The sequence below is a fragment of the Neomonachus schauinslandi genome, chromosome 12 (genome assembly GCF_002201575.2).
Source record: "Neomonachus schauinslandi chromosome 12, ASM220157v2, whole genome shotgun sequence".
Taxonomy (NCBI): domain Eukaryota; kingdom Metazoa; phylum Chordata; class Mammalia; order Carnivora; family Phocidae; genus Neomonachus; species Neomonachus schauinslandi.
In genome coordinates this window covers 81,879,103-81,900,411 of record NC_058414.1, presented here as the reverse complement: position 1 = coordinate 81,900,411, position 21,309 = coordinate 81,879,103, and the positions used below count along the sequence as shown (strand labels likewise).

The following is a 21,309-nucleotide window of genomic DNA, read 5'->3' as shown; positions in this document are numbered from 1 at the left end:
TTCAACAAAAATGGGCTGAGAAAACGGAATATGCATGCAAAAGAATGAAGTTGGACCTCTACCTCACACCACATACAAAACTTAGCTCAAAAGTAGCCAACTTAAATATAAGAGTTAAACTACAAAACCCTTAGAAAAAAATATATGTATAAATCTTCATGAACCTGGATTAAGCAACGGTTTCTAAGATGTAAGATGATGCCATCTTACAAAGCACAAGCAACCAAAAACAAGATAAACTGGCGGTCAAAATTAAAAACTAGTGACCCAATGGACACTATAAAGAAAGTGAAAAGATGGGGGACCTGAGTGGTTCAGTCGGTTAAAAGCATCTGCCTTTGGCTCAGGTCATGATCCCAGAGTCCTGGGATCGAGCCCCATGTCATCGAGCTCCTTGTTCAGCAGGGAGTCTATTTCTCCCTCTCCCTCTGCCTGCCACTCCCCCTGCTTGTACTCTCTCTGTCAGATAAATAAATAAAATCTTAAAAAAAAAAAAAAAGTGAAAAGACAATATTTACTAAACATATCTGATAAGGGTCTAGTGTCTAGAATAAGGAACTACTAGAACTAGTTTTTAAAAAAAACACACAATTAAAAAATGAAAAAAGATTTGAATACGCTTACCCCAAGAAGATATACAAATGATCAGTAAGTACATAAAAAAATACTCAACATCATTAGTCATAGGGGAAATGCAAATCAAAGCCACAATGACCGGGGCGCCTGGGTGGTTCAGTCCATTAAAGGTCTGCCTTTGGCTCAGGTCATGATCTCAGGGTGCTGGGATCAAGCCCCACATCGGGCTCCCTGCTCGGGGGGCAGGGGATCTGCTTCTCCCCCTCCCTCTGTGCTCTCTCTTTCTCTCTAAGTAAATAAATAAAATCCTTAAGAACAACAACAAAAAAGCCACAATGATCACTTCAGCCACTAGGATAGCTTTAATCAATAAGACAAACGATAACAAGTGTTCACAAGCATGTGGAGAAATTAGAACCCCCCTACATTGTTGGTGATGCAGTCATTTTGGAAAACAGTGTGGCAGTCCCTCAAAAGTTAAACAAAGCATTATCATATGACCTAGCAATTCCACTCCTAGGTATATACCCAAGAGACTATGACCACACAAAAACTTGTGCACAAATGTTTATTCCAACATTGTTCATAAGGGCCAAAAAAAGTGGAAACAACCCAAATGTCCTTCAAATGATAAATGAATAAATAAAATGTGGTATATCCATAAAATGGAATATTTGGAAATAAGAAATGAAGTACTGATTAATAATACTACATGAATGAACTTTGAAAACATTACAATAAGTGAAATAAGCCAGACAGAAAAAGCCACACATTTAACGATTCCGTTTATATGAAACGTCCAAGACAGGCAAATCCACAGATAGAAAGAGGATTAGTGGTTCCAAGGGGAGGAGGGGAGCTAATGGGTATAGGGTTTATCTTTTCAGTACTGACGAAAATGTTCTAACATTACGTAAATGCAGTAAACGCCACTGAATTGTATACTTTAAAAGGGTGAATTTTATGGTGTGTGAATTTATTTCAATAAAAAAAATTTTTTTTAACATCCAACATGGAAGTACAAAACCTTGGGGACATAAGATGTATGCTTTGCTACAAAGCATTCCCATATCTAGCAGGAAGATTAGATGCTTAGCTGATCAACGCTAACCAAAAAAAAAAAAAAAAAAAAATGTTAAAAAGGCAGTTGACTCAGAACCAAAAGTCAGGCATGGTGACTCACCAAAGAATGGAGGGCTACTGTAAACTTTCAAGTCCACTAGAAATAACATGGTAGAAGTGACAGGAAGGAAGAACTTCAGCGAAATCTGCAAAGCTCTAAAATGATGAAAACAATATAAGCTCGTTCTGAGAAAGAACACAGCAAGGAGAATGAACTCCTTTCCCTCTGGGGCACAGAAAGAAGAACCAGGACAGTCACTGGGCTGAAAGACCCACAGCGCCATTTGGAAGCCGGCCACTGCCACACCCCAGGCTGCCAGGACTGCATGTCAGAGTGACAGAGCAGCAAGCCAGGGACCCTTCCCTGGACAAGGTGTTTTCTCTACCTACAAACACCATCAGGGGATGGAGAAGGAGCTGTTGTGGATAGGGTGGGAAAGCTTTTATTAGATACACTCTCATGAAGCAAAAAACTTCTATTAAAAAAAAAAACAGGGCGCCTGGGTGGCTCAGTCGTTAAGCGTCTGCCTTCGGCTCAGGTCATGATCCCAGGGTCCTGGGATCGAGTCCCACATCGGGCTCCCTGCTCGGCGGGAAGCCTGCTTCTCCCTCTCCCACTCCCCCTGCTTGTGTTCCTGCTCTCGCTATCTCTCTCTCTGTCAAATAAATAAATAAAATCTTTAAAAAAAAAAAAAAAACAGAATTAAAGAGTAACTGAAGAGAAACTAAATTGGGGGAAACTTCAGAAAGTATATCAGGAAAAAGCTTCTTGGCAGCCAGAGTTGTTGCCTCCACAAGAAGAATCATCACTTGAAAATTAAAAAGTCATTGAGACAAAGAGCAAGCAATCCCAAAAGAACATAAGCTGTGTGGTCTGGGAGGTCTTTCCCAGAATACTCGCCAACACAGCCAGCTTTTTCTTTCATTTTCTGGCAAAGAGCAGAAGGCAAACCTAAATTAGAGGCCCAGCTTTCAAACACAATGAACTGGAAGCCCGTGGCCTTGTGGCAAGTCATGTCACTTGCTCTGGGTGCACCAGCACATGAAGCAGAGACGAGCAGAAGTGGCGGCTCCCTGGGCCAGCTCTACCACAAATTGGTCCTCAGTTTGAAAATCGGGGAATTTACATCTCAGAGGGACTATAACAATCATCTACAGAGAGAGGGCAGCTAAAGAGAACATCTAATCTGGGCCCTTTTATTTTAGAGATGAAAAATCTGCAAGCAAAACAAGTAAAATGACTTTTGCTGACAAAAAGTACTGATGGCCGAGCAAGGACTAGACATGAGGTCCCCCAGTCTTGACGTTCCACTATGCCAACACATGTAGAAACATATCTGGGGAGCTGATGTCTATTAAAACGGTATCTGAAGTTACCTGTGGATTAAATCTGAGATTACCTACTGATTAAATCTTTTTCCCCAATTACAATCTCCATTTTTATGGGTCAGCAGAGCAGGTGTCAAAGACTAAATCACTAAGCAAGTAAAGCTTCCATGAGCTAGCTGCCTGAAATCAAACCAACACTTGTTAAATACCACCATATGCAAGGCAAGCAGAGACTTAAGAGTCCAATATTACAAAAGAACACCCAAAAAGGAAACACAAAGGAAGAAAACTCCAGAACGATAAAAACAGGATTGGCAAATGACAGCCCGCTGGCCAAATCCATCCTACCGCCTGCTTTTGTGCTACCCATGAGCTAAAAAGGGCTTTTACGTTTTTAAATGGCTGGGGGGGAAAAAATCAAAAGGATATTATGTAACATATGAAAAGAGTATGAAATTCAAATTTCAGTGTCCATAAATAAAGTTTTATTGGAATACGGCCAAGATCATTTGTTTGTCTATGGCTGCTTTCACACTGGAAGCAGAGTTGAGTAGCTTCAACAGAGACTGTATGGCCTGCAAAGCCTCAAATATTTACTACCTGGCCCTTTACAGAGACAGTTTGCCAACCCCTGATATATTATCACAAGGAAGTGAGATGAAAACTAGTCTTATGGTATTCTAAATAGCAAGTGCACAGCAAAAATAAATTCTGGACTACCACTTCAAGTTACACAAACTGCTCCTTTTTGTAATCAGAGAAGGGACAGTGGTATGTAGCAGTAAGAATTTAGTTTCAGAATCAAATCAATGTCAGTGGTGACCTTTGAAAGTTAACTGGCTCTATTTGCCTCAGTTTCCTCATTTATAAATATTCATAAAATATACAAGAATACCCATGAGAGCTGTAATGAAATCTAAACAAGAACAGCTGGCCAAAAGACCCAATAACAGCCAATATGGTTTAAGAAATGGTTCAGGGGCACCTGGGTGTCTCAGTGAGTTAAGTGTCCAACTCTTGATTTTGGCTCAGGTCATGATCTCAGGGTTGTGAGATGGAGCTCCACACTGGGCTCTGCACTCAGCAGGGAGTCTGCTTGGAATTCTCTCACCCTCTCCCTCTGCTCCTCCCCCACTCTTTAAAATAAATAAATAAATCTTTAAAAAAGAGAAATGGCTCAAAGTGTAGTCTTCAAGTAAAGACTGTAAGAGTACGTACAATAGAAAAAAAGTGGACATTTCCTCCGGGGGTATAGTCAATATCAAAATCATGGAAAATTCGCCAACAACTGTATTTAATCAGAAAAGATTAAATAATCCATAATCTACCTTCCCTATTTATCAGCTAAGATCCCCCCGCTCTAGGAAAGTAGATTTAAGTGCTTATGTCAGGATCTTTGTCCTCAGAGGTAATGGTAAAGAAGTACTGTAACTTACAACTGCACTGAACTTTATCCGTGACAAAGTGTGGTGGCACTCATAGCCTCAGATGTCCATCAACTCTGAAATCAGCCTTGAGTCTGAAAACAAACTCAAGTAAAAACCATTCCAAGCACTGTGATATTCCCTCACCTATAAATGAGGACAATACTACTCCCCCCATCCCCTCTGGGTTGTTAGGATGACTAAGTGCGATGCCTCACTGTACCAGACACCTAGCAGGTACTCAGTAAAAGTTAAGGGCATGCTGGTCTCTTTTCCATTCCCTCCCTGCGCTCCACCCCTCTTGATCCTCACAACAATGCTTGGAGGAAGCGGAGCAGGCCCGGTTATCCGCATCTTACAACGGAGGAAACCGTGGCATGGTCATATGATGACAGCAGAGCTAGAACCCAGGTTTTCCTAGCACACTTTCAGTAAACCCCAAATGCTAAATTTTTGAGAACTCTGAGTCAAAAAACTGGTGCCTATGGGTGACGACAGGCAAAGTAGGTGAAGAGAGTCAAAAGGTACAAACTTCTAATTAAAAAATACATGAGTCATGAAGATATCATGTACAGCATGGCAACTATATACTGCACTGCATATTTGAAAGTTGCAAGAGAGATCTTAAAAGATCACAAGAAAAAAAGTTCTGTAATTATGTATGGTGACAGATACTAACTAGACTTATTGTGGTGATCATTTTACAATATACAATATCACACTGTTATGTTGTACACCTGAAACTAATATATGTTGTATATCAATTGTACCTTAATAAAAAAAAAATTGGTAGCTTACATTAAAACACCAAGATTGTAGCTTACTCCTGCACAAATAAAGCCTCACCATGAAGGAACTGACTCAATCTCCAGGAAGCCCGTACCAGGACTGTCCCCAGGACGACGGTCCTCTGCAGAACCAAGTCCTCGCTACTCAATGCTCGGCTCCACTGTTGTCAAGGACACAGAGATTGAGACACAATTAGTCAGAAATAAGAGAAGAACTCAGGAAGAACTATATGACAGGCAAATGTGAGCGCCATTTCAGAGAAATCCATTCCAGTTGTCCAAAGAAAATTTCAAAGTGAGCAACAGTCACGTGTGAAAATTACCAAAAGAAGATGAAGAAAAAATTAACTGACTTCGGAACATAAAAGATTATCCCTAAAGGACTTTGACCCCTCTACTGACTGAATGATTATGGTCAAGTACTCAGACTATATTAAAGGTAAAGAAAAATTACTGCAGTGAGCAGGGCTTTTTGTTGGACATCTCACTGTTTAAATTTAAAATGGTCCCCAGGTGTAGTCCTGAAGTGATCTTTAAGCACAAAGAAAGATGTTGTGATGTGCCTTACAGAGAAAATGTTAGATAAATTTCATCTGGGCATGAGTTATAATGCTTTTGGTCATAAGTTCAATGTTAATGAATCAACAATATATATTAAAATAAGGTGTCTTTCAACAGAAGCACATATGGAACAAGGTCAGATATCTATCACTTGATGAAAATGTGAGGACCAGAGGCTGGTAGGGACCTACCTAACCCTGTTATCTCTCACAGACAGATGGTTCAGTATTCTCCCGTTCAGTGTTTGCAACTTTACAGAACAGAACTACCATGAATAAGGACTGTAATAAATACAGAGAGATGATATGGCAACTGAGGACTCTGGATGAAGGGAGCACAGAAGTTATTTGTACTATCCTTGTAATGTTTATGTAAGTTTGAAATTCTTCAAAATAAGGTTTAAAAAAAATTTTAGGTGCTAAACATACTACAGGCTGTCTTAGAGCCTTATGACAATACAATCACAAAAACTGGACGGATCTCATTGGTACTTCTGAAGCTGGTGGTTGTCTTGCTCCTCACCTCCCTCCCTCCCCTGCTCTGTGCACACAACACTAAGAAAATGACTGTCAAGTTGTTATTGTGTTGCAGGGACATCTTTTGAAGTTATCCACTCACTGCTTCACATTCCTCTTCCAAATAAAATACAATGCTTTCAAATCACAGAATTCAAACCTCGACTGAGCGCACAGTTCAAAAAGGTGATCGCACCCAAAAAGGATCTCAGGTTTTAGGGAAGAGTCCCTCTTTCTTCCTATGCTAGTTATCTGGTGGGGATTTTTAAAATTTACATTTGTGATCTAATTAGGTTTTATATTCAGAAAAGCCAGAAACTCCTTAATGTCTCAAACGTTTTAGGAAACAATGATTGAGAACGTGTGTGTGTGTGTGTGTGTGTGAGAGAGAGAGAGAGAGAGAGAGAGAGCGCGCGCGTGCGCGCGCGCACGCTCACAAGCAGGGGGAGCGGCAGGCAGAGAGAGAAGCAGGTTGAGAACGTGTGTGTGTGTGTGTGTGTGTGTGTGTCAGAGAGTGAGTGAGCTCACAAGCAGGGGGAGCGGCAGGCAGAGAGAGAAGCAGGTTCCCCGCTGAGCAGGGAGCCCGATGTGAGGCTCGATCCCAGGACCCTGGGATCACGACCCAAGCCGAAGGCAGACACTTAACCTACTGAGCCACCCAGGAATCTCAGTTGATCATTCTATAAGAGACAAGAGCACCATACACATTTTTGGTTTCAGTGAAGCCTTATAATCTTAGTTATAATCTCTTTACCCCTCAGAGTGGGCCTTATTATCATAGAGGAATGGGATTATCAAAAACAATGCCTGAGTCCCCCACGCTTATCTAGAAGGGTGTTTTGGGAGATGCCAAAAGAAATTCTCTGTTAATATGCAAGACACTGGGTTTTGTCTTGTTCTTAACCAAATCCTAAAATTTCCTCCTCCCGACCCCCTTCCATCTGGCCTTCTCTACAATGTAGGCTGTCCAGATCAAAATGGAAGGACAGTAGAGTAGAATTTTCAGTCAGCATGTGGAGGGCACAAGAGGAACAATCTCTACTGCTAATCAATTACAGCTAGAAAGCCCTAGACAGTTCTATCACTGCAGCCACCATGGCTACAGACTGGAGGGAAAAATGACCCAGTTGAGTCCCATCATCTTTCAACTGCAGCAAAAGAATAAAAAAGGCAGAAGTGAGAAGGATGCACAGAAAGCCTCTGAAAAAAATTACAGACCAGCAATCACTTGAGAGGTTGTAAGAAATGCAGACACTCCAATTCCACCCAGGACCTACTGAATCATAATCTGCATTACAATAAGATCCTTGAGTGATGGGTATGCGCAATAAAGTTATTAATTCCCAGTCTCTTTATCCCCACCTTAACTGCCTGGCTCAGAAACATGTTCTCCAGCAAATTCAGCTTAAACGGTTTCCTCAAAGAGGCCAACCCCCAGACTGGGTCAGATGGCCTTGCTACATGTGCTCTCTGACTACTCTGTACTTTTTCCCACGGAATACATCACAGCACTAAATAGAAGACCTGTTTAGTACTGGTTTTCCTCTCAAAGCTACAAGATCTATGAGGACAAGGACCAGGTATACCCTAGTCATCCTCACAGGCCCAGAGCCCAGAACGAGACCAGAGACAAAGGAAGCATTAAGTATTTTTTTAATAAATGAGTGGCCCTACTGTGTATAAAGCACAGTGCCAGACTCTGGAGAGAGGGGCCAAGAACAATCAAGACATGGTCCTTGTCCTTAAACAGCTCCTAGCTTAGCGGATTTTTGCTGAAGCTAACAAGAGCCAGGATCTCAAGCATGTGCCACACTCACAGCTGTTTTCCTATTTCTCTGCCAAGTGACAACAGGTAGCCCAAAGGCCTGCCACCTACCCCCTTGGCACGACCCACAGGCAAGCATGTCCTCACCTAGTCCTCCTCCCTTCATCCAGGATTCTCCACTCCCAGAGTTCAGTACCGGGTCCGGCCTTCTCTCTGCCCTCTCTAACGCAGCCTCAACCATCTTCAGCATCGTTCCATTCCTCCCTAGGAAGTTTGTGTTATTTCTGGGAACATTTTCTTCAGCCCCCTTCCCTCAGCAGTCCTCTTATTAGGAGATGTTGAATTTCCCTTGTTACCTCCTTCAGGAACGTCTTAGCTAACTCATTTCTAACCACTCAATTGATTATTTCCTGTGAGCTGTCAAGTCTACTCTATTCCACAGAAACCACTCAAATCTATATCCCAGACCACACGGGAGAACCTCCCAATTAAGTGTTCAATATTCAGTTGTCTTCCCACTTCCCTCAGTCACTTCCTATATCCCCCAAAGGGACACTAAGCAAATGCGATAATTTCTTCTATGATTATATTCTCCATAATTCTTACATTTATTCTTATTTAACAGACAAGAATGTCTCGGTAGGTTTATACCCCAAAGCCTGTATTCCAATACCAAGGTAACAAAAATATATTTGAATGCCTTAACTGGAAGTAACAAAAATAATGCGACTTCCTTTTTATCTTCAGAGGAATGTAAGCGGATAGGCAAAGAACACACTGTGACAGAGAGGGAAGTGCTCAGAGAGGGCACAAGCAAGCTTGGGCTACCACTGAGCCAGCGCACAACGGTCTCTGACAGGCTCATAATCCAACAACCCCCAACCAGATCCCAGGTGGGTCCAATGCAGCCACTAGAAACATCCAATTGTAGGCTCTAGGGCTCTTCTAAGCGCTGTACATGCACAAAGCACTACAGATGTGTTCCTGTGCCAGCCATGAGCAGGGTTCACAATTCTAAGGGCCATGCCTTCTGAATGTTTTCCACATCCCAACCTGTAATAGTGATTAACCAAATAATGATGAACTGGAGCCCTAGTCCAAAGATTTGGTTGGGGACTACCAGAAATTTTAAAGCACTGAAAGCACTTTAAAAAGTCACTGATTTGTACCTTTTCTTAAACACTTCAAAATACACACTTCTAGACTATCTAGCCTCAGCCTGTCCTACAGGTTTCAAATAAATGATGCAGCTGTTCTGTTCATATACATTTCATCTATATGCCCACTGTTTCAGACTACTTCATGTGGTCATATGAGAGGAGGCTTGAAGAGCAGATGCCTCTTAAACTTCTGTGTCTGCCCTGCAGGTAGAGGATGAAGCTCCCCAAACACAAAGGCTTCTTCTTTCTCCTCTTAAGGAAACCCCCAAAAAAGTTCCTGATGACAAAAAAGGCCGCCCCACCATCCCTCCTCCCTGCAGGAACTAATGGGGGTGAAGCAGGGTCTGCTGAGGCAGGGTAGAGAAGCCTGGGACTGCATTCCGGGAGCTACTCAGTTATTGGGTCAGTCCAGTCCCCACACCCCACTTGGACTCTTTCCGCCTCAGCACCCTCAATGCTCAGGGGAAGGAGGGAAGTGCCCCCTTGCTTCCTGGTCCAGGGAGGCAGTGGCCAGAGGGCAGCTATTACCCGACTAGCCCGCATGGCTGTAGCTGCCATCTCGGACTTCTCAGAGCACTGCGGGCATAGTGGCCCAGAGTACAACAGGTCACATCACAGTCCAATAATTAGGAGGGGAAGGAGGGCTGATACCAGATACAGCTAAATGAAAGCACACCAGAGACCCTGAAAGACCTGAGAGAAATGAAGATTATTGCCTTTGGTTTGCTGCCATAAAGTCCTATTCATTTTTTCTTAGAACTTAGAGCAAAAGGGATGCTAGCTTATAGAGCATAATACTCAGTACTATTCAGAGTGAATCAACTCTAAAGAATATCTAACATATTTATTTTGTTTATATGCAGGCCTAACTGTAGAACTGAAGGATGTAATTCAATTTCTAGGCTACCCATGAAAAGCATTAATTTTCCCATTTTATTTTCCAGATTTGTTTGGAAACTTTTCCTATTTGAAACGTTAATGCTCAATTTTAGATGTCAAAATAAAGTACAAATCACAAATCTACCATAAACATTTCAGAGTCCTTTATTGCTAAATTAATGTACCATCCCAGGATTCTTCTTACCATTAAAATCCTAGGAAAACTAACATGGGGGAATAAAAATTGAAGTCTCCAATCATCTAACACAGCTGGAGAACACAAGACAAGTGGTCATCCTTCCCCACTACCTGCTGGTGCCCCAGTCTCACTCCTCCGTCCACCACCACAATGCACAGATTTGCATACCTCCTCAAGAAGCTAAAGAGAAGGCTATCTGGCCTATCTGGAATTCCCCTGTGTTATCTTAACTGCAGGTACTGCCCAGAAAAGACTGCTCCTCCATTTTATTAAAAACATCCAGGGGCGCCTGGGTGGCTCAGTCCATTAAGCATCTGCCTTTGGCCCAGGTCGTCATCCCGGGGTCCTGGGATTGAGCCCTGCATCGGGCTCCCTGATCAGTGGGGAGTCTGCTTCTCCTTCCCTCTGCTCTTCCCCACCCCCCGTGTGTTCCTTCTCTCTCAAATAAATAAAATCTTAAAAAATAAATATAATATTCTACATAGCCTATGCTAACCAAAAAGTCCAGCTCTGATTCCCCTCTCCTTTGGGGGGTGGGGGTGCGCAGAGGGAGCACACTCTCTGATGAATAACAAAATAAATACATTTCTTTAAAATAAAGCATAGAATTCAAATCCAGGTTTATGGACAGCTCAGACTCACAGAGCATCTTTACTCTTTGCACTGTGCCATCAACCAGTTTCAAAAACCAATTTTCTAAGTTCTTCAGATAATCTAAGTCCTGAGCTTCTTATTCTCCCTACACTGGCTTTCAGCTTCTCCTGTTGATAATCAAAGAAACACATTTTCTTTGACACAAGAGTGAGAGAGGTACTTTCATTAAGAGCACTGATAACAGGAACACTTAAGAGTTAAATGGAAACCAAGCGTTCCAGCTAGCCGCCCTACTGCTGCCTCACTATGTAACAGAGCTAGTCCTCCAGAGCTGGAATCACTATGACTAACACTGGGGCAGGGCAGGCTTACCCAGGAGCTGGGCCTGTGCCCCACAGAGAGCCTGCAGGAGGTCTCAAGAGATTCTAAAGCTCTCACAAGAGAAGAGTTTAACAAGATAATTCCGCTTTTAAGTAAAAGAGGCAGCCTCCTGGCCTCTGGGCTGTGAAAGGGCTCACCTGCCAAGAGTAATAACACAAGCAATTACTGCACACACAATAATAGATCTCAGCAGGATTCCAGGACCCAGGCACTCCAGAGTCTCCCTTCCGCACAGAGGGAAGGAAAGGGAAGTAGGGAAAGAATGCACCACTTTTCATGAAGACCTGGGAGAGTACTGTTAGGTAAGCAGATAAATTACATTTGGCATAATAACACAGTTTTGGGTTGCTGCCAAAAATAAAAATGCCCCTGGTATTAAAGGCTATAAAACAATGGATTTTCCCTCTCCTGGAACAGAATTCATAAAGTTTAAAAGTTCACTAACCTCCCATTCCAAAGACTGGAAACAAAAACTTAGAAACCTCACCTCGTTCCTTTCTCTACTACAAACTTCCAGCAACGCTTAGTCACTTTAGGCAAGTTGCCTTAACCCTGCCCATTGCATCCAGATTGCTCACAGCTGCTTCCAAGACTATCTGGTATTCCCACCTGTACCTACCCATTTCTCCTGACTTTTAGCTCATCCATTTTCTTTCTCTGCCTCTGTCAAGACCTGTCACTTTCACCACCTCCCCAGAAAAGATTTTTAAAACAAACGGATCTGAAAATATCACATCTGATTTTCCAACCCATCCATTCTCCAAGAAAACCATCAGTATTTAAATTCACAAGTTCCCCTTTCCATCACAAAACAAAGCTACCTGCTTCTATTTAATAGCAACATTTTAATGAGACTGACAACTAAAATTTCATCAGCCCAAAGCTTTACCCAGAACCAAGCACATAGCCTAGGGTCTCAAGCCTAGGCCGCCTTCCGTCCATTAAAGGCTTTCTTAGCCATGAGACCCTCCTTTTAGGCCATCCCAGTTACTAGATTTACAGCAACATCTCCCTTTGGCTTATATTGGTCTCTGTGAACTTTGTCACCCCACTCTCTCCCAGATTTGACTGTTTTTACCAAGTAAACAACCATTTTATCCCTGGAATCAGGACAGTTTGAAGTGAAAAGGGGTGTTACTGATAATTATGCCAAGACAACAGGTGAGAACAGCAACAGCCCAAGGGGGACTGGGCTGTAAATTGCCCTGTTCTTACAAAGGTGCCAAGGCCAGGTAAAGAGCTGTTACTTGCCAAGAACTAATTTATGTCCTTCCATGGGAGACTGAGGTTTTAAGGAACTGGCATAGAGAACCAAAAAAAAAAAAAGCAAATTTGGATTACTTAGTATCCCTGGAGGATAAGGAAATAGAAAATGTTTTAAGGGCACCTAGGTCGGTTGAGCGTTTGACTCTTGGTTTCCACTCAGGTCATGATCTCAGGGCCATGAGATCGATCCCTGAGTCCAGCTCCAGATCCAGCGTGGAGTCGGCTTGAGATTCTCCCCCTCTCCCTCTGCCCCTCCCCCCCCACTCAAACGCACACTCTCTAAAATAAATAAAATCTTTTTTTTTTAAGATTTTATTTATTTGACAGAGAGAGATACAGCGAGAGAGGGAACACAAGCAGGGGGAGTGGGAGAGGGAGAAGCAGGCTTCCCGCGGAGCAGGGAGCCCAATGTGGGGCTCGATCCCAGGACCCCGGGACCATGACCTGAGCCGAAGGCAGACGCTTAACCACTGAGCCACCCAGGCGCCCGAAAATAAAGTCTTTAAAAAAAAAATGTTTTAGGGGCACCTGGGTGGCTCAGTTGGTTAAATGTCTGCCTTTGGCTCAGGTCATGACCCCGGGGTCTTGGGATTGAGCCCCACATCGGGCTCCCTGCTCAGGGGGAGAGTCTGCTTCTACCTCTCCCCTCGCTCTCGCTCAAATAAATAAAGTCTTTTAAAAAATGTTTTACATTGTAGTGAAAAAATTGTTCTGAATATATCACCACATCAAGTTTTGGTGTGGATTTGGGCAGGGGTGGAGTTGACGCAAGCAGTGATAAAGGCTGGAGGAGGGGGAGGAAATGCAGGACGGTCCTATATCAGAGGCTAGAAGGTTGCTGGAAGGATGGGGGCAGGGAGCCAAAGGGAGTTAGAACTTTTCTCCCTGGAGTTCCTCCTAACTAGTCACCCCTGTGCCACTGAACAACAGCTAGTACTCACACACACACCTGAAGTCTTCCACACATGACCTCAATTTGTTTAATCTTTCCTAATATTTCAATAGCTAATACCCTGAAGTTCAGAGGAGTTACTCATTTGCCAGGTGCACACATTTCTGCTGTGCCAGGGGTTCCCAGACTTTTAAATTTCATAGACAAGTAAGATTCCCCTGCCCCCCCCCCCCAAATTAGGGACTAACCGGTTATCTATTTATTTTTGCCAAGGATATTAAAACTGTCATCACATTATTTATAAAATAAAGGATATTTTAGCAAAAGAAAAAGTATTAAGAACATTATCTCGAAACTAAAGCCAGTCCTTTAAATCAAACAACTTTAACATCACAAGACCTGCCAGGTGTCTTTCTTTATTCCTCTCATTTTGCTCAGCCAGTTCCGTTTTCATCCCCATCTGACTTGAGGATTATTGATACGGAAACTGCTGGACTAAGACCAGCTAATGGTCACTGAATGCCACATGCGCTGGACACTGTGCTAAACATTTTCCACGCATTCTCATTTAATCAGCCACAACCCTATTAGGAGAGTGCTGTTATTACACCCATTTACAGGCAAAGCTGTAACTTGAAGGGGTAAAATTACCTGCCCGTGGTTATATGGCTAGTAGTCAGTGAAGCTAATGACCTGAACCACAGACACTCCAGAAATCAGTTCAGTTCTGCCTCAAGACACAAGTTATGTCTGCTTCCCAATGTGTGGGCTTGTTTAAAAACCAAAAAAACTGCTTTAAGGGATAAATGAACCCTGTATATATCAGCATTTAATATTTACACATGCATAAGAACTGTCCCCGTTCCCAGTCTCCTTCAATGATTCCTATTAAATGAAGAAGAAAGTTCCAGTTTGGTGGCAGGAAGCCTTTGGCACATCTTCATCACTTGTTAAACTTTCTTCAGAGCCCTCCACAAGACACAAGACCTAGCTAGAATTTAATAAAATTTTTTTTCATTGTGCATCTTTTAAGGTACTTTATAGTTATGGCAAGTAACACAGGTTTTCCATTTCCAACAGTAAAATTGTTTGCTTTATTTTTTTTAAGATTTTATTTATTTATTTGAGAGAGAGAGAGAGAGAAACAGCATGAGAGGGGATAGTGTCAGAGGGAGAAGCAGGCTCCCCGGTGAGCCGGGAGCCAGATGTGGGACTCGATCCCAGGGCTCCGGGATCATGACCTGAGCCGAAGGCAGTCGCTTAACCAACTGACCCACCCAGGCACCCATCCCTCAGTTTTCTAACATTCATTCTCATTCCCCTAAGGAAATGTGTTTCCAAACTTCATGCGGAAATATACATCCTCCCTCTTTTCTTTAAGAAATAAAAATGGGGTCATAATATATGTGTCCTGCAACTTTTTAGGAAATCGTCATGACTAGGCACCCCTGAAATATTATTTTTAAAGCAAACTTACTTTGGATATCCTGGGTGGCTCTGGTGGTTAAGCGTCTGCATTATGGCTCACGTTGTGATCTCCAGGTCCTGAGATTGAGCCCGCCCCCCAGTCGGGCTTCTTGCTCAGTGGGGAGTCTGCTTTTTTCTCTCTCTCTCTCTCTCAAATAAATAAATAAAATCTTAAAAAAAAAAGAAAAGAAAACTGAGGGATAAGGCCAGAGGGAGAGAGATTTTTGTGTTTAATTTTATATACTTCTATGCTATTTGAAATCTTACGAGCAGGTATTAAGTCCAAAACTTAAATACTGGTAATTATTAAATTACCAATGCTGGTTGGCATTCACCTGAACTTTTTGAAGGAATTCAGGGATGAACTAGAAAACCGTTGGTCAATATGAGGAAAAGCCACCAAGGGAACTGCAGATGTGACCTTTAATCATAAGGACTTTGAAGACTTGAGAATTGTAAGAAAATTTTATTTCCATATTAGACAAACTAGTGGAATAAAAAGTAAAGACGAAGACCATCAAAGAGGTCATTCAGGGTTTTACTGATATGGTTAAGAATGGGGCTTATAAACAAGAAAACAGGACAGAAACAAACCAGAAGGCCCAAGTGTATGGCTCCCAAGGATTACAAAAGTAGAAAGTGAGCAGCACAGAATCTTCATGTTTGTAGATGACATTAAAGACTTCCATAGTAATAATGTGCCAAGTTATTGGCGCCAAATTATAGGAAGATCTTGGGAATCTATGCAAATAGAAGGAAAAGTGGCAGATGAGTGTTAAAATGAGCATATGACCTAAATCAGGCATGTAAAACAACAACTTCTCAGCTATCAGTTATGACTCAAGAATAGGATCTCAGATCACTGTAAATGGACCCCTGAGGACGTCAGCCCAATAATGAGCTACAGATTAAAAGCAGTGCAAAGTGTCCTGACAGACATCAAGACAAGCACTAAAAAGAGACTAGTATCCTCCCCTCATAAAATTCTGATGCACCCACCGCAACACTCCTTTTGTCATTTGTGTCCTGCCCCTTCAACTACATATAAAAAAGGAGTTAAACAAGATCAGTGGGTCTCAAATGCCAGTCCCTGAATTGATCCAAAAATGACTCTTTCGGAAATCACCTAGGAGAGGCTTTTTTAAAAATACAGGTTCCCGGGTGCCTGGGTGGCTCAGTTGGTTAAGCGACTGCCTTCGGCTCAGGTCATGATCCTGGAGTCCCTGGATCGAGTCCCGCATCGGGCTCCCTGCTTGGCAGGGGTCTGCTTTGCCCTCTGACCCTCCTCCCTCTCATGCTCTCTGTCTCTCATTCTCTCTCTCTCAAACAAATAAATAAATAAATCTTTTAAAAATAAATAAATAAATAAATAAAAATAAAAATACAGGTTCCCAGGACACACTCACAGAGATTCTAATTCAGTGCCTCTGAAAGGCCTTCCAGGTGGTCCTGAAGCAACAATCTGGGTTGTTTCTCTCTAAATCTATTCCCACAAAGGATTTAAGAAAGCTTACAATAAAAAATAAACTCAAAAGAAACCATGTGAGAAACTACGATGAATGATGGTTCCTACACTTGCACATTAAATGAAGTGGAAAAGATCTGCAAAGGACAATTAGGATGACCTAAAGGAAGAAGCTCCAGCCTTGAAGTGTGAAAAGCAAGAGCTTAGAACCCTACCAAGCCCCCCCCAGATTCCTCCAAGTAGAGCAGGACCAGAGTAAATGCTCCCCATGAGCTACAGGTTCCCGGAGTGCCCTCCTCATCCCCACCCTTCTCAAGTCAAGACCTGTTGCCCCAGGAGAATGTCAGGGTGTTCTGAAGCAGAGGTGAGACGGTAAATAAAACCCACTTGCTGGCATGTTCCTCTGGGTCCCAAACGAGCATCTACTAGTCTATCCTGATACCACTACTGAGGCCAGAAACCCCCTGGCTCATTTCTATCCACCACCTCTAATCCACTCCGCTACTCAGTCATTTAGTCTAATTCAAATTCTAACTCCCTGATCTTCTACACTACAAAAACCACATTTCATATTTCATCTACTGTCTCAAAAAAAAACACAAAAAACAAAAAACAAGCAATGGGAACAGAAAACATGTTTCATTGCAGGATAAGCAGCAATTCAAAGTGAAGCCTACCATACGGAAGATTTCTCAGTTTTGATTCATCATGCCTAAATGACATGCAATATAAGGTTTCTTACACAATCACAGCCTTTTGGGACTGTTAGAAGTTTAGAGACTGAGCTTACCACTTCATTTAAGAAAGAGTCTGAGAGGTGAAATATCTTACCCCACATCACCCATGTGGAGAACTGCACCATCTGGGCTAGAACTGTATCCCCTGAATCTTAAGTCAATCAATCTCTCTTCTCTGCCAGGCTGCTTCCCAAAGACAATGTTAATAAATTAGGTTTATTAACTTTAGGCACAGATTCTCCCATCTTTTCAACTCCTCCTCTTACACAGGAGGTTGATGTTACAAGACCATCCCAAGAAGACTTCCCATATAGAATCTAAAGCACCTCAAAATGTGTTAAGGCATAAAGGGAGAAGAATGGTGCCTTAAATCACGCATCATAAGCATATAAAGAGAAAATGTGCCAAGCCCAGTTTGTATCATACATCTCAAAAATGACATCCGAAAACGTCACCTAATTTTCATTAGATTTTTACCTATAAGTTGTTTTACTTCCTAATTTTAAAAAAATGCCAACTGAAACCACTGTTTTTTCCCTAAACATTAGAGCTAAATGAGAAAAACATTAGTTTATCATATTGAGTCTCACTGAAATTAAGTGAAATCCCACAACACTCCATCTGCATCAAATGTTCACAACCTGTGATTCTGCATCAATTTCTATTGTAAAAACAAAAAGCATATGTCAGTCTCCCAAGAGAGGAATTAGCAACAGAAACTGGGTATCTCTACATTTCCCAACAAGACAAAAAGGAAAAACTACATAAGCCCCTAAGAGTTGAATCCCTTTACTTCATGCCCTGTCCCGGAAACGGCAAAGAATTTCCTACAATATTTAGCTATGTTATTTCTTGAAGAAATGAAATAAAATAAATCCAAAGACCAGATTCCAAAGGATATCTACTGCACCCCCTGCTAGAACCACACCTAGTGGACAGCTAGTCCACGCTGATAAGTGAGTACACAACAAGCCTTAGAACCTTCACTCATTTCCCAAATGTCACACTCCAAGTAAACGGAGGCACAGACTCCACCAAATCATCTGCCCACTTATTACCAGCACTGATCACTACCCAGGCTCAGGAGTCTCCTGTCACGTTAATAAGCCACACTAGGCATGAGCTAGTTCCTTCCTGACCATTGCTTTGAGCTCTGGAGCATGCTACTTTGCTTCCCACCCTGTCACTAAAGCTTGCTAGGTTAAAAGTGCTGCCAGAAGCCAGAGCAGCAGAACATTCAACATAGTAATAAAATGCTAACAGAAGTATAAACAACGACAGGGATGCCTGGGTGGCTCAGTCGGTTAAGCGTCTGCCTTCGGCTCAGGTCGTGATCCCAGGGTCCTGGGATCGAGTCCCGCATCGGGCTCCCTGCTTGGCGGGAAGCCTGCTTCTCCCGCTCCCACTCCCCCTGCTTGTGTTCCCTTTCTCGCTGTGTCTCTCTCTGTCAAATAAATAAATAAAATCTTTAAAAAGTAAATAAAAATAAAAATAAACAACGACAAATTCTACATGCTATTTGACTCTCATTGAGCCTGCTCCTGGCATTTATCTTTTCAGTTACTGAAAGGTGGTGACCTTAGGAATACAAAGGACTGGCTGACAGGAAGTCAAAAAACCGTAGTCTTGGCCCTGTACGAAACATGTATATGACCAAGAGCAAGTATTTTTTATCAGTTTCTCACTGTTTACAATGAGTTAATGTCAGCTATCAATCTCACCAGGGTACCAGGACAGCAACCACCTCTACTGCCTTTCTGTCTTCTATCACCCTAAAACACAGATTAATAGCTCAGGTTAAATCCATATCATTTATGCGGAACACTGACCTTGAAGGAATTAAAGAGCTACTATAAAAACACTGAAGATAAACATGAGCGGGGACCCTACAGCTTTTGCACTTGCTGTTCCCTTTACCAAGAATACACTTCCCCTATGGCTGGTTGTTAGCTGTCCATCAGATCTCAGCACAAATGCTGAGAGAAGCCTTTCCTAAACACCTTATCTATGGGAGCCACCCCTTCCCTTGCTCCCAACCACTCTGTTCCATTCCCCAGAAATCATTATCTTATAATATCATGCTCATTTCTTGTTTACTTTTTTATTGTCTGTCTTCTCCATAAACCATAAGGGCAGGAATCTGATCTACTTTTTACCACTGTTTCTCCAATATCCACATAAAGCTTGACACAGCAGATGATCAATAAAGTTTATTCAAGAAAGAAAGGAAGTATGATTGCTCACCACTCTGTATCATTAGTGTATGGCAGCAGCCAGCTGGATGCTTTCTTTTCATGCAGAAAAAAAAATGACAGAAAACATTTAAGATACAGAAACTTAGTGCTCCTTTACTTACAATCTTGACTGAAAGCTACCATGCTCACCTGCTGAGAAGTGGGCAATTTTAAGACTACAGGGAAAAGCCTTCCATCCTATTCTACCTAGTTCTTTGCAAATGGCTCTACTAAAATACTGTTATTCAGCTACCTTGTCCCTGAGTAGTAGAATAAGAGTATTTTAAGTAGGTTAGGAAAGATGTTTTTTTCTTTCAGTCTGCATGAGCTAAATGCATGTAGGAAGGAGCAGATCAATGGACTACTACTCTTTGTCCCCACTACACTCTGGAAAGACACATATTTCTTAGTTCAGAAACCTAAGAAACAGTTAGCTATAATAACCTAAATTACAGGTAGCATTTCCTACAAGCTGCACACTGGAGAAATTTCCACTAAGCTACTCACTAGGAAGTCTATATCCCACTTTAGAACAACCTGGCAGCACAATTCCTGTTGAAGGAGGAAACTGGCCATCTCCTCCTTTTGATGCCCCTCTGCCTTAGTCACCCAGTGAGAATCATGGTTCTTAGCCTAAAACCGAAGACTGACAGAGGGATTCCTTTCTCCTTTAGGCAATTAAGTGGGGCGGGATGAAATGAACGGAGATTTCACATTATCCTCCCTTTGGTCTTTCACACCATAAGCAGGGTGAGATACGCTGCTTCCATAGCTGCTTCTGATAAGCACAAAAGATTCAAGAACTGTGGAAGACTCATTCGGCTGTCCTGAAAGCAACCCAGGTGGCTCCTGCTTGAAAAGACATGCAAACACACCGAGTTAGAATGGGAAAGTCAGAGTGAAAAGACATAGAAAAGGGCTCTATCCCCAAAACACAAAGTAAATCAGGTGTGTAAGACCGGAGAAAACAGCCATCTCTAAGTAGCTGCTAAGTGGAGTGACCAAATTTTACACTAAGTACCCCAAGACTTCTCCCAATCTCATCTATTTATCATGTGCTGATAATAATCTGTTGCAGCTAAAGAAAGTCTAGCAAATTATTAAAAAAAAAAAAATCCAGAGTTAGAATCCTTCAGGGTTTTGAGAAAATAGTATCTGATTTGACAGGGACATTTACTTTTCCAGGTTATATTTTGTCTGCCCACACACTTGCCAGTCTCATCCCAACTCAGGAAATATAAATCCACCTTCAGTTTTTCCATCATCCTCACTGCCTTTTCAGTAACAGAACAGCTCCAAAATGCTTGTGTCAACTTACTGCCCACTTCCTCCTTAAACACATTCCAGAACCAACTCTGTTTCTGTCTCTTTGCTCCCACTCTCAAAAGCAGACACAGCCTCTACCTTCACCATCATTTTTTAAAACTGGTCAAATGGAAAGATTTTTTACAACTTGATTTCTGAGTACTTTCTTAACCTTAAAAAAAAAAAAAAAAGTAACAGGACTTACTCGGATTAGAAGGCAGAGACCAGAAGAAACTTGCACCTTCCATGACTCTATAATCTCATTTTTGCCCCCCTAAAAAGAGGAAAGACTATTCTTCTTTACTGCAGCAAAGCTCATCCCTATACCGTTTCAGACCTGCAGCTCAGCCTGAGTCCAGACAAATATGGAGGGCTCCCTTGAAAAGCGCACCTCTGGTTAGTCAGTATTCCAGGCTCTACCCCTCTCCCAAAAGGCAGTAACCATGTTCCAATTCTCCAAACTATTTCCTTCTCACTGTCCTGTCACAGAGCTCCATTTTCCTTTGTAGAGTTCTTAACAAAGCAGTTCCTAGTACCACTGGAAATGATTATTCTCCAGGAAAATACAACTTTGCGTAGCAGAAGAGCGTCACACAGAGCAATTTGCCAGTGGTCGATTTTTCATTCCAGACAAGGCTTCTACTCCTGGC

The 21,309-nt window shown here is 42.2% G+C and overlaps 1 protein-coding gene across 1 annotated transcript in view; it reads right to left on the bottom strand.

Moving 5' to 3' along the window:
- Positions 1 to 9,798, bottom strand: part of SND1 (staphylococcal nuclease and tudor domain containing 1) — a 394,531-nt gene extending 384,733 nt beyond the window's left edge. The window contains exons 1-2 of the mRNA XM_044920011.1: positions 9,769 to 9,798; positions 5,298 to 5,400 (exon numbers count right to left, since the gene is read on the bottom strand). Coding sequence (XP_044775946.1) covers positions 5,298 to 5,400; positions 9,769 to 9,798 — 133 coding nt within the window. The remainder of the gene's footprint in view (positions 1 to 5,297; positions 5,401 to 9,768) is intronic.
- Positions 9,799 to 21,309: the final 11,511 nt, after the last annotated feature.